The following is a 10,989-nucleotide window of genomic DNA, read 5'->3' on the forward strand; positions in this document are numbered from 1 at the left end:
GGTTCCTTTGCACCCAACCGAGGTACTTCTGACGCACGCACGCACGCACGCACGCGTGTGGCTGATCTCTCCCCAATGACCACAGGTTACCTGTACATCACGATTATCAATAACGTCTCCATCACGGTACCGCACGCAGCGCGCCTTTTGCGAGCCATGCCCTCAGCTCAGACGACTGACGATGCACACGTGTACGCACCTGCGATGGACATGCGTGGCACGTGCAGGTGGCGATGTACTACCTGGTCATGTTCTACGAAGCTCTCGCTGAAGATCTCAAACCCTTCCGTCCTGGTGCGTAGCTGCCTTACGCCCACCGCGACTGCAGTGTTTAAGAGCAAGGGACTTGGCAGGCCTAACAACAACAACTACAACAGTGGCCAAGTTTCTATGCGTGAAGGCGGTCATCTTCTTCGCGTTCTGGCAGGGCGTTGCCATTGCCATCCTTGCTCACTTCGGTGTGCTCCACGATGTACGTCGACTGGCAGCCACTGCTCAAGGCGGGGGCCATTATGATCATTCATTATTACTTGTTAGTTTTGGTTGGTTGGTTGGTTGGTTGGTTGGCGGATAAAGGAAGAAGGATTAACGTGCGCCGTGTGTCCATTTGTGGTGTGGGGCAGGTGGGCAAATGGACGTCGGAGGACGTGGCGCGCGGGCTGCAGGATTTTATCATCTGCGTCGAGATGTTGCCCATGTCTCTCGCGTTTGCCTATGCCTTTGGTGCGCGATCTTTCCTCGAGCCCGACTCCACGCACCTGCTCTCCGAAATTGAGGGACTGGGCAACGTGCTCAAGAACTACCGGGTACTACCGCCACACCCGCCTCCGCGCGCTTGGCTGGCGTGCTCTTTTGGCCGGCACCACGTAGGATGGGACTCTGCTGACTCCCTCGTTCGCGCCTGCCGCGGTGGGGCACGCAGGAGCTGCAGCACAACTTCGCGCCGGTCATGCAGAACTTCCGGGACGTGGCCGACGTGCGAGACGTGCTCGGGGACACCTACCGATCGTTCGCCCAGGGACCCCGCCGGCACGTGGTCGCCGCCGACTTCCTCTCGCTCTCGCCCGAGGAGCAGCTCCTGCGGGTGGTGAAGCAGGGCTGGCTCATGAAAGGCGGCACCATCAACAAGCTCGTACGCCCACGTCACCTCCCCGTTTTCTGTCGTTTTGGATCGGCCGCAGTTCTTGCATCGATCTCACGACCAGGACCTTTTCACTCACTCACCCACTCACTCACTCACGCTCTCGTTGTAGTGGAAAAAGCGCTGGGTGGTGTTCATCAACAACCCGTGGGGCATCTTGTACTACGAGAAGAGTCCCTTCGTCAGCGAAGACGACGACGTACCCATCTCCTGAGGAGTCATTCGGGTTATGGTACATCTCTCTAACATTCGAGGGACGTGCAGGCCACCGACTCAGACGACGAACTCGCCATGCGAATGCAGAAGCGCGCCAAGCTTCTGGCCAAGAAGGTGCTCATCAAGGACATGGACGAGCACCATGAGAACCAGCGCAGGCCCCTCGCCTTCATAGATTTGACCAATGGTACTCCTCCTCCAAACCCTCTCTGCGACGCAAACGGTTCAATGGAGTGGCCTCATCTGCCTGCTGACCCCCCGAGTGCATGCACAGTCAGCAAAGTCGTGGACACCTCGCGGCGAGGCCTCCTCACATTTTGGCGCGTGGAGAACACCTTCTGCCTCGTCACCGTGAGCACGGGGCGCATCTACACCTTCCTCGCCTCCTCGCCTCATGTACGCGCCCCTTTGTCCGGTCCCCGCACGAACGCCTGCGTGACCTACTCACTCTCTGGCCTCCTCCTCTGGACCGCCACCCCCCCCCCACCTCCCCCCCACTCCCCAATTGTATACAGGAAGTGGCCGAGTGGAAGGCTGTGCTGGAGCAGGGCCTGGAGGCCGTGGCCTCGGCGCCCGACGCCCTGGCTCACGCCGACTCGGATCTGGAGGCCAGCTTCGACGAAGACTCCATCAACTATGGCACCATTGCCGCTACTATTTAACACGCGCGCGTGCCCCTCCTCGGGGGAAGCGCTTCACATCTACCGACGATGTACATATAATAATGAAGAAGAAGGAGCACCACGCCAACCGTCCCCGCAGGGCCGTGTTTTCTTCTTCTTGTGCTAGTGTGGAGTGCGTGAATGAGGGGCAATTTTTTGTGCCATTTCATTTATCCGCATCATTCCGTTTATTTTGATTTTCATTTATTGCCCCTCCGCAGCCCCCCAGCCTCCGCCCCGCGTCGCCCGTGGTGGGGAGTCAAAAAAGCAGACGCGTCCCCTCTACCACCGACAAGCCACCCTGGGACTCTTCCTCTCCCTCGCACTCGAGTGCGGCGGAAGATGATGATGGACGCGGCCTCCACGGGACCAGGAAGCGGAACTGCCCCTTCCTCGGCCATCGTGTTTATCCTGGGCTCCGATGTGGTGGCCAAGGACTCCCTCCGCATCGCCTTCACTCAACCTCTCACCTCCACCCGCAACGTACTCCCCTTCCCCTTTTTCACCACCTCGCTTCGTTCTTTGTTTGTTTGTTTGTTGCCCCCCCCCCGAGAAAAAAATCTTCCCACTAACATCCCTTCTCTGTGGTGGCCGCGCGTGTAGCCTCTTCGAGAAGCCAACACCAAGTGCGAACGGTACGACCCAACAGATTGGATTTTATTTTATTTTTTGCTGCAAATCGGTCTGGCGGCAGGCCAACGTTTCCCAAACGTTTTGCGGATGCAGATCGCTGGAGGTCGATGGCCGCCGCTGGAACCTCCGAGTACACAATGAAGGCCGTCGCTTCACAGAAGGTGCCCCTCTCCCAACTAAATCCACGACGCCACACATCTTTCCTCCTCACGCCCTGAACCCTTCCAATCTATCCACCTCTTGCCTGCCTGGGTGGCCTACTCACACGCGTGGTGTGTCATGTGTGTCGTGTGTGTCGTGTGTGTGTGTGACGGCAGTGTCGCGCGAGCTGTTCATCCGCAGTGCTGACGCCTTCGTGCTGGCCTTCAACGTGGGTGTGCGCTCCTCGTTCCTCGACCTCCACGCCATCTGGGACGAACTGCACCGGCACGTGCACCCACTCACCCAGGCACCGCCACATGGCAATGTGTTCCCTAGCTCCCCACGTCGCCTGTCTGGCCTGTCTGGTCTGTCTGTCTAACCAGAGGTCCGTGGCGCGTGCACGTTGGGTGGGTGGGGTGGGTGTGGGTGTGCAGGGTACGGGGCGAGGAGAGGGTGCGGGCCAAGGCCCTGGTGGCCTTCCGTGCCGGGGAGCGCGGCGGTGAGGGTGGCGCAGGCGGGCGGGAGGAGGTGAGCCAGGACGAGATGGAGGCCCTCGCGCGGGAGTGGGGCTGTCCGCTGTTCGAGTACTGCCCACGCTCGCCCCACCACCACCACCACCCGGACCCCGTGTTCATCGACCTCGTGCGCCAACTCCCGGATCCCTCCACCACCAGCACTACCAGCACCAGCACCAGCAGTTCCGCCTCCTCCACATCTTCATCCACATCGACGTCCACCGCCACCACCGCCGCGTCATCAACGGCAGCGGCGGCGGCAGGGTCGGACCGCAAGAGCGGACGGTCCAAGTCACACAAGGGCCTCAAGAGCCTCATCCGCTCCTCCAGTCCCTCCTCCTCCTCCAAATCGCGCGATGCCTCCTCTGCTCCCTCGTCTCCATCGCCTCCCACACTATCCTCCTCCTCCTCCTCCTCTTCGTCGTCGTCGTCGTCGTCGTCTACAACCACGTCCTCCTCATCCTCCTCCTCGTCGTCGTCGTTGTCGTCCATGTCCAAACATCGTTCGCGTACGGCCAAGCTACAGCGCAAGGAAGAGCGCGACCGGGTCGCTTCCTCCTCTGCTGGTACCCCTCCCATCCCCCCCTCATCATATTTATATTTTACATCTTTTTTTAAATCCACATGCGCGCACACACGCACACATACACGCACACACACATCGTGTATACATCATAAATGAATGCATGGCTGCACCCGGTCTATGCGCTCACTCCAATCCCCATTCGCATGCGGCAGAGGTCAAATCGGTGTCGGTGCGGGAGACGCCGCCTCCGGCCCCGCTCTCCCCCGACCTGCTTCCGCCGCACCTGCAGGACGATACGCCCCTTCTTGTACTTGCCCCACCAGCCACCAGCCACCACCAGCCACCACCAGCCACCAATACCACCCCAACCACGCCACCACCGCCGCATGCCCCGCAGCCCCATCATATACCGCGTGTGTGTGGCCTACCGGGGTGCTCCCATCCGCGTGTTCACTTCCGGTTGGCTGACTGGCTGGGTTGCGGTTGGGTTCGTGGTCACACGTCACCAGTCGGAGATGGGCAAGCTGCTGGCCAAGCTGGAGATGCTGCAGTACGAGCAGATATTCGAGGAGCAGGCCATCGACATACCCACCCTCAAGCTCCTCTCCGACGAGGTATATGATTACCCCCCCCCCTATTGCGACCCCCCCACCAGCATCATGTTACCAATGTGTGAGGGGGCCGCTTGTCGCCTGGGTCCTCATCATAGCTAACACACGACACACACACGACACGACACGACACGATCAACGACGTACACGACACACACACACAATCAAATGCAGGATCTGGAGAAGATCGGGGTGCGTGCGCTGGGCCATCGGCGGAAGCTCATGGCGGCCGTGCGGGAGCCCGAGGAGGGGCGCGCCGGAGGCTCCGGCTTGCTGCTGGGTCCCCTCCTGGGCGGGTCCCGCAGTGCGGCGGGGCAGCAGCTGCCCAGCCACGCCCGCTCGGGGGTGGCCATGATCGACCACGACGACCTCGTGCTGGGCGAAAAGCTCGGCTCCGGCTCCTTTGGCGCCGTCTACCGCGGCATCCTGCGGGGCACCACCCAGGTCGCCGTCAAGCAGCTCAAGGACGTCGATAACCAGGCCGCCCTCCTCGCCGAAGCCCGCCTCATGGGGTACACACACACACACACACACACACACACACACACACACACACACACACACACACACACCACACATGGCACCACTTGCGTGTGTCGTGCGTATGCGGTGTGTGGCGTCGTGCGCTTGCAGATGATCACTCGTCGTGTGTGTTTTGTATGTTGATAACGCAGACGCATCTCGCCGCACTTCAACGTGGTGCGGTTCTACGGCGTGTCGCAGTGGGGCGACCTGCTCAACCTGGTGGTGGAGTACGTGCCCGACGGGTCGCTCGACGAGTACCTGCGGGAGCACATCGACGAACTGCCCCTCAACGTGCTCATCGACATGTGCAAGAACGTGGCCTCTGGTATCTCTCTCTCTCTCTCTCCACACACACACACACACACACACACACACACACACACACACACACATGCATACCATTCCATCACTTCCCCACAGGGTGACCGTTGCTGCCAAGCCAAGCCAAGCCTGACGCGTGTGTTTGTGGTGTTGTGTGTTTGTGGTGGTGGTGGTGGGGGGGGGGCAGGGATGGAGCACCTGCACAAGCACAACATCGTGCACCGGGACCTGGCGGCGCGCAACCTGCTGCTGGACAAGCGGCAGCACGGCATGCACACGATCAAGGTGTGCGACTTTGGGCTGTCGCGTGCACTCGAGGACACCTACTACCGCGCCACCCACTCCAAGATGCCCGTCAAGTGGACCAGCCCGGAGGCCATCCGCTACCGCAAGTTCACCTCCAAGAGCGACGTGTGGAGCTACGGCGTCACCATCTGGGAGGTACGACACACACGACACACGCACACGACATACAATGGCACACTGCTCACGCGTGTGTGGCGCTATGGTGATCGCCATCGTCATGTGGTCCGGTGTGCGCCTACATCCCATCCCCATCCCACCCCATCCCACCCCATCCCCATCCCATGCGTATGTCCAGATATTCAGCTACGGGGAGATTCCCTACAGCACCATCTCCAACCAGGAGCTGCTCGACCACCTGGACAAGGGCTACCGCCTGCCCTGCCCCGCCGCCTGCCCCCGCAAGCTCTACCTCCTCATGCTGTACGCTGCTCCATCGACGACCTCCCCACCCACCACCCCCTCCGCACACTTCCACCACCCCCCCCCAATCTACTACCCTCCAAACGTGTGCGCACTCACACTCGACACTCGCCACACGCACACTCGACACACGATCGTGGCGGCGACAGGCGGTGCATGGACGAGGACCCGGAGCGGCGTCCGTCGTTCTACGAGATCTACCGGGAGCTGCAGCTGTACCAGAAGGAGCTCATGTCCAAGGTGCGCATCCGGAACTACTACGAGGACATGGACGGGCAGTACACGAGCGTCATCTTCTTCGACAACCAGATCCTCGCCGAAGTGCGCAAGGAGGACCAGCTCGTATGCCCACCCCCACCCCCACCCTCCCCCCCGCGCCTTCTTCTTCTTGGCGCCTTTTAGCTGGCTACCCCCCCTGCGGCGGCGGCGGAGGGGGTGTGCGTTCATGTGCCGCGGACACTCGTGTGACGCTGCTTACCCCCTGGGGGGCGGGCGGGCTGCGTGTGGTGCGGATGCGCAGCTGCAGAACGAGGCCGATGGCGACACGGGGGGGCGCCACACCGAGAACGACGAGGGGCACGACGACGACGAGGAGGGCGAGGGCGAGAAGGAGATCTCGTTCAGGCCCGCCCCGCTCCGCGCGTCCTTCTCCACGCCGGGCCTGCCCTCCGTCGAACCCTGCCCCCCGCGCCTCACCCGCAGCGTTGGCGTCAAGTACATTCCCCCCCCCCAATCCCCACCCCCGCCCCCATCCCTCCTCGCTCTCTCATGAGCAGCAGCAGCAGCAGCAGCGTCACCCTTGGTTGGGGTGGGGTGGGGTGGGGTGGGCTCCTACTCCCCCCTCCCCTCTTCAATTGGCTGACGTCTGTCCGTTGGTGGGGTGGGGCTGGGCTGGGCAGGAATCTGCTCAAGAGCCGAAGTTCGGACGACAAGGTGCCGAGCTCGCGCATGATCGAGTTCCCGGCGGGCCTCAAGAAGCAGCGTCCCAAGGCGCGCAGCTTCCCCGAGACCCCCAGCCACCTGGTCACCAAGAAGGCTGGGGCGGCACACCCCTCCTCCGCGTCTCCTCCCGCCTCCGACCAGCCCCACCACCACCACGACCACGACCACCACCACGGCGGCGACGACGACGGCGACGGCGACGCGGACTTCTACGGTACTACCCCCCAAATGCTCGTGCAGCTGCCTCTTCTTCCCCCGCCTCGCCTTCTCACGGGTTGTCGTCGTGTCGTGTCGCGTGCGGTGGTGCGTGTCGCGTGTCGTCTGGTGGCGGTGGACATGCACTGGGCAGGCGCGCTCAAGTTCACTCTCGAGACGCGAATAGACTGCCGCAAGGTGCCGGCGTCGGACGACGAGCCCCTGGGCGGCATCCAGTGCCTGCTGCGGGTGCACGATCGGGTGTGGTGCGGCCACGCCAAGGGACACATCTCCATCTGGGACGCACGGGTACCACCACCCGACCCACCACCAGCCACCCCACTCGTCCGGCCCATTTTATGCCGCCGCCGCCGCCGCCGCCGCCGCTGCTATGGGTCGGTTGGTGTGGGCGACCTCTCTTAACGACCTCTTCATGCGGCGGTGGCGGCTCGTGGTGGCTGGTGTGATGCAGAGTGGGAGCTTCCTGGCCAAGATCCAGGGGTCGGTCAAGGAGAAGGAGAAGATCTACAGCCTGCTGCTGGTCGAGGGCAAGGTGTGGAGCTGCTCCGACGAACGCTACAGCAAGTGCGTCATTCGCATCTGGGACGCACACGACGTACGTCGACCCCCACTCCCAAGCAGCAGCAGCAGCAGCAGCCGCAGCCGTGAATTCGTGCTTTGTGGGTTGCCGACGCTTCGCCAAGTGCTGACTGGTATATGATTGGGGGGGGACCAAACAAACAAACAAACAAACAAACAAAACCACAACAGTTGTCGCAGGTGGGCGAGCTGCGGGGGCACGAGAGCATGGTGCGGTGCATGGCGGTGGTGCAGATGCAGACCGGGAGCGTGATCGGGGGCGGGTCCACGCTCTCCCGCTCAGCGCCGGTGAGTTCGCTGCGCACGAGCACGCACGTGTGGTCGGCCGACGTACAGGGGAACATCATCATCTGGGATCCGCTCCGCATGGCCGCCGCACGCGAGGTGGCGGTGGCGCGCGGCGAGGCCATCTTCTCGCTGTGCCAGGTGGGGCGCTCCGTGTGGATCGGCACCTCGGGCCAGATCTTCTCCGTCGACCTCCAGACCTTTGCCATGTTCAACTGGCGCGGCCACGAGCGACCCATCAACGACCTCATCTACCACGACGGCCTCGTGTGGACCGCCTCCAACGACGGCACCATCAAGGTGACCACCACCAGCCCACCCACCATCACCACCTCACCAGCATCACCACCCACGACCACCACCCGCCACCAGCCACCGCCACCGCCACCACGACGCCGTGACCCCCCCCTCTGCTAACACGGCAGCACGGCGCGCCCCGTGGGTGTAGGTGTGGGAGGGAGGGAGCACCCCGCAGGACGTGCACCTGGTGAAGGAGTTCAACGTGCTCCCGGGCTCCATCCTGTGCCTCCACAGGTTCGCACTGGCCAACGGAAAGCACCTCATCTGCGGAGGACACACCGACGGAGCCATCCTCGCGTGGAACCCCCAGGTGCGTACCCCCCCCCTTCATACGTTCGTTCCCCCAAGGCCCTGTCGCTCATGGGTGGCCTCCCGTTGGCGACGGCGTGTGTGCGTGTGTGTGTGTGCGTGCGTGTAGAACGCGGGCGAGGTGGCACGGTTCGGAGAGCAAGAGAGCGGAGTGCGCAGCCTCCTATGGGTGGAGGGAAACACCGCCCACCACCTGGACGACACCGGGGAGCCCTCGCGCAGGCTGGCATTGTGGGCGGGGTCCCGCGACGGCACCATCCACGTGTGGCAGCTCGAAGGGAGTGAGTAAGTCTCAGCGCTGCACCGCAGTCGTCGACTGCCAGCGCCATCCCATCCCTGGAAGTCTCCTCGCCCGTCTCCTTCCCCCGATGGGGGATGATGCTATGGGCTCACCTTTCCTTCCCCCACTCACCACGCCTCCCTCATTAGCCCCACTTGCGCTTCTTCTTCTTCAGCCGTGCTTTTTATTCGCTCGGGGCGGGGGGCCGATCCGCCGCGGGAGTAGAATCGTTATTATTGTCCCTTTGGTGTCGCTTTCGTGGCCTCTTGTCGAGGTTGGCCGTGGGCGCCTTGAAGAAGCCGTTCTCGTCGAGGTTGAGCGCGGCGATCTTCTTGGCCGTTGTGGCTTCGTTGAGGTGCGCAAGCACGTCCTCCTCCTTGGCTTCGTACTCGGACAGCTTCATGCCCATGCGGCCCTCAATCGTAAGCAGCCTCTCCACGTCGTTCTGTCGCGCCGATCAACACACGACACACAACACCGATTACGTGGGGTTGAGTTGCGCGCCCTGCGGCAAGGGCGGCGCAGGGTGTAGGGTTTCTCGCCGCGAGGGCGTACCTGCGTGACAAGCGTGATGGCCGTTCCGGGCCGACCTGCGCGCGCCGTACGTCCCACCTACAGTGCGCGCGCCCTCAGCCTTGAGTTGAGCAGAGGGTGTGTCGTGTGTGTGTCGTGTGTTTTGCGTACTCGGTGGATGTAGTCCTTGGCTGCGCCGGGCACGTCGTAGTTGATGACCACTCCCACGGTGGGGATGTCCAAGCCTCTGGATCACGGCCAGGTGAGCGAGGGCGGGGCCATATTTAGGGGACCCCCCAATGGGGAGGAGGGCAACCACCGGGGTGGTGGGGATTTGGGGGCCTACCGCGACGCGACGTCGGTGGCGACGAGCACACGCACGATCCGGCTCTTGAACCGCCGCAGGGATTGGTTGCGTTGGTTCTGCGCGATGCGCGAATGGAGAGGCGCAGAGGGGACGTCGAGCAGCCGCAACGTCTCGGCGAGCAGCTGCGCCGCATTGCACGTGGAGGCGAACACGATGATCTGCTCGGGCAACGCCGGCGGCGCGGGGGCCGGCTCGGCGAGGAACGTGCGCAGGAGGTAGACCAGATAGCAGTCCTTGATGCGCGCTGGCATGAACATGTACCGCTGCAAAAACAACATCCGCCCCGCCCAACAATCAGCCCTCCGCGCGCGTCTCGAGACCACGCACGCACACACGCACACGCGCCGCCGTCGTGGTGGTGGGGAGGGCGCGGAGGTAGTGAACCTGGTTGAGGGTGTCGAGAGGCTGGTATTTGACGGTGGCTTCGAAGCGGAAGGCGTTCTGTCCGATGACGTGCTCCAGCTTGCGGAGCGACGAAGTCATGGTGGCGGAAAACAGCAGCGTTTGGCTGCCAATCGGAGGAGGAGGAGGAGGAGGAGGAGGAGGCACCACACACGTGATGGAGGCGCACGCACGCACGCACGCACGCACGCACGACATCATTGGAAGCATCAGGTACTGCGACTACGACGACGACGACGACGACGACGTGGGCGCTGCAACGGTACCGTTTGGCGGGGAGGACGGGGAGGAGCTGGCCGAGGGCGGGGGCGAAGGCGGGGTCGAGCAGGCGATCGGCCTCGTCGAGGACGAGGAAGCGGAGGCCCGCCACGAGGCCCCGGTGGTCGTCCTGCAGGAGCAGGTCGACGAGCCGCCCCGGCGTGGCCACCACGATGTGCGGCCGCTTGGAAAGCAGCTGGCTCTGCTTGGTACGCTCCATGCCACCCACCACCAGCGTGACGCGTGCCGAGATGGCCGCCCCGAGCGCGCGGAACTGCTCCGCGATTTGCATCGCCAGCTCTCTGCGCGCGCGGACAACACGACACAGCCCAACACACACACACACGTGGTGGACCGGTTAGCACCACCAGCACCGGCACCACCGCCGCGGCCGCCACCAGCGGTACCCCGGTGGTTACAAACGCATCCGCTAGCGGTGCTCACTTCACTGGGTCGCGCGTGCGTCCGGCCGCAGGGGGGGGGTGGAGGAGGAGGAGAAGCGGGGGGTGGGGTGGGGTGGG

General features: G+C 63.2%; 5 protein-coding genes across 5 annotated transcripts in view; 4 read left to right on the forward strand and 1 right to left on the reverse strand.

Moving 5' to 3' along the window:
* Nucleotides 1-1,355, forward strand: part of ACA1_237770 (uncharacterized protein) — a gene marked incomplete at both ends in the record, with an annotated part of 2,740 nt that extends 1,385 nt beyond the window's left edge. Inside the window, 6 exons of the mRNA XM_004335249.1 lie at nt 86-126; nt 228-294; nt 378-472; nt 624-806; nt 923-1,132; nt 1,254-1,355. Coding sequence (XP_004335297.1) covers nt 86-126; nt 228-294; nt 378-472; nt 624-806; nt 923-1,132; nt 1,254-1,355 — 698 coding nt within the window. The remainder of the gene's footprint in view (nt 1-85; nt 127-227; nt 295-377; nt 473-623; nt 807-922; nt 1,133-1,253) is intronic.
* A 77-nt stretch (nt 1,356-1,432) lies between these two features.
* ACA1_237780 (uncharacterized protein) lies at nt 1,433-2,019 on the forward strand (the record flags this gene model as incomplete). The annotated part of the gene is made up of 3 exons (XM_004335250.1): nt 1,433-1,544; nt 1,632-1,753; nt 1,873-2,019. 3 exons carry the CDS (start codon nt 1,433-1,435, stop codon nt 2,017-2,019), a joined length of 381 nt encoding a protein of 126 aa, XP_004335298.1.
* A 342-nt stretch (nt 2,020-2,361) lies between these two features.
* Nucleotides 2,362-7,823, forward strand: ACA1_237790 (protein kinase domain containing protein; the record flags this gene model as incomplete). Its single annotated transcript, XM_004335251.1, has 19 exons — nt 2,362-2,502; nt 2,623-2,654; nt 2,746-2,813; nt 2,970-3,153; nt 3,228-3,435; nt 3,468-3,800; nt 3,835-3,874; nt 4,047-4,141; nt 4,344-4,448; nt 4,620-4,957; nt 5,120-5,295; nt 5,479-5,732; nt 5,893-6,017; nt 6,167-6,338; nt 6,538-6,731; nt 6,917-7,173; nt 7,309-7,463; nt 7,627-7,770; nt 7,797-7,823. The coding sequence occupies 19 exons, from the start codon at nt 2,362-2,364 to the stop codon at nt 7,821-7,823; spliced, it is 3,048 nt and encodes a 1,015-aa protein (XP_004335299.1).
* A 138-nt stretch (nt 7,824-7,961) lies between these two features.
* ACA1_237800 (WD domain, G-beta repeat-containing protein) lies at nt 7,962-8,937 on the forward strand (the record flags this gene model as incomplete). The annotated part of the gene is given in 4 exon segments (XM_004335252.1): nt 7,962-8,339; nt 8,488-8,561; nt 8,574-8,649; nt 8,758-8,937. The coding sequence occupies 4 exon segments, from the start codon at nt 7,962-7,964 to the stop codon at nt 8,935-8,937; spliced, it is 708 nt and encodes a 235-aa protein (XP_004335300.1).
* Nucleotides 8,938-9,344: 407 nt separating this feature from the next.
* The window catches only part of ACA1_237810 (uncharacterized protein), a gene marked incomplete at both ends in the record, with an annotated part of 1,946 nt that continues 301 nt past the window's right edge, over nt 9,345-10,989 (reverse strand). The window contains 5 exons of the mRNA XM_004335253.1: nt 9,345-9,373; nt 9,613-9,688; nt 9,788-10,071; nt 10,193-10,316; nt 10,477-10,770. Of these exons, the coding sequence (XP_004335301.1) occupies nt 9,345-9,373; nt 9,613-9,688; nt 9,788-10,071; nt 10,193-10,316; nt 10,477-10,770 (807 nt within the window). The remainder of the gene's footprint in view (nt 9,374-9,612; nt 9,689-9,787; nt 10,072-10,192; nt 10,317-10,476; nt 10,771-10,989) is intronic.

Source organism: Acanthamoeba castellanii, assembly GCF_000313135.1.
Source record: "Acanthamoeba castellanii str. Neff unplaced genomic scaffold scf7180000084763, whole genome shotgun sequence".
NCBI classification, from domain to species: Eukaryota; Discosea; order Longamoebia; family Acanthamoebidae; genus Acanthamoeba; species Acanthamoeba castellanii.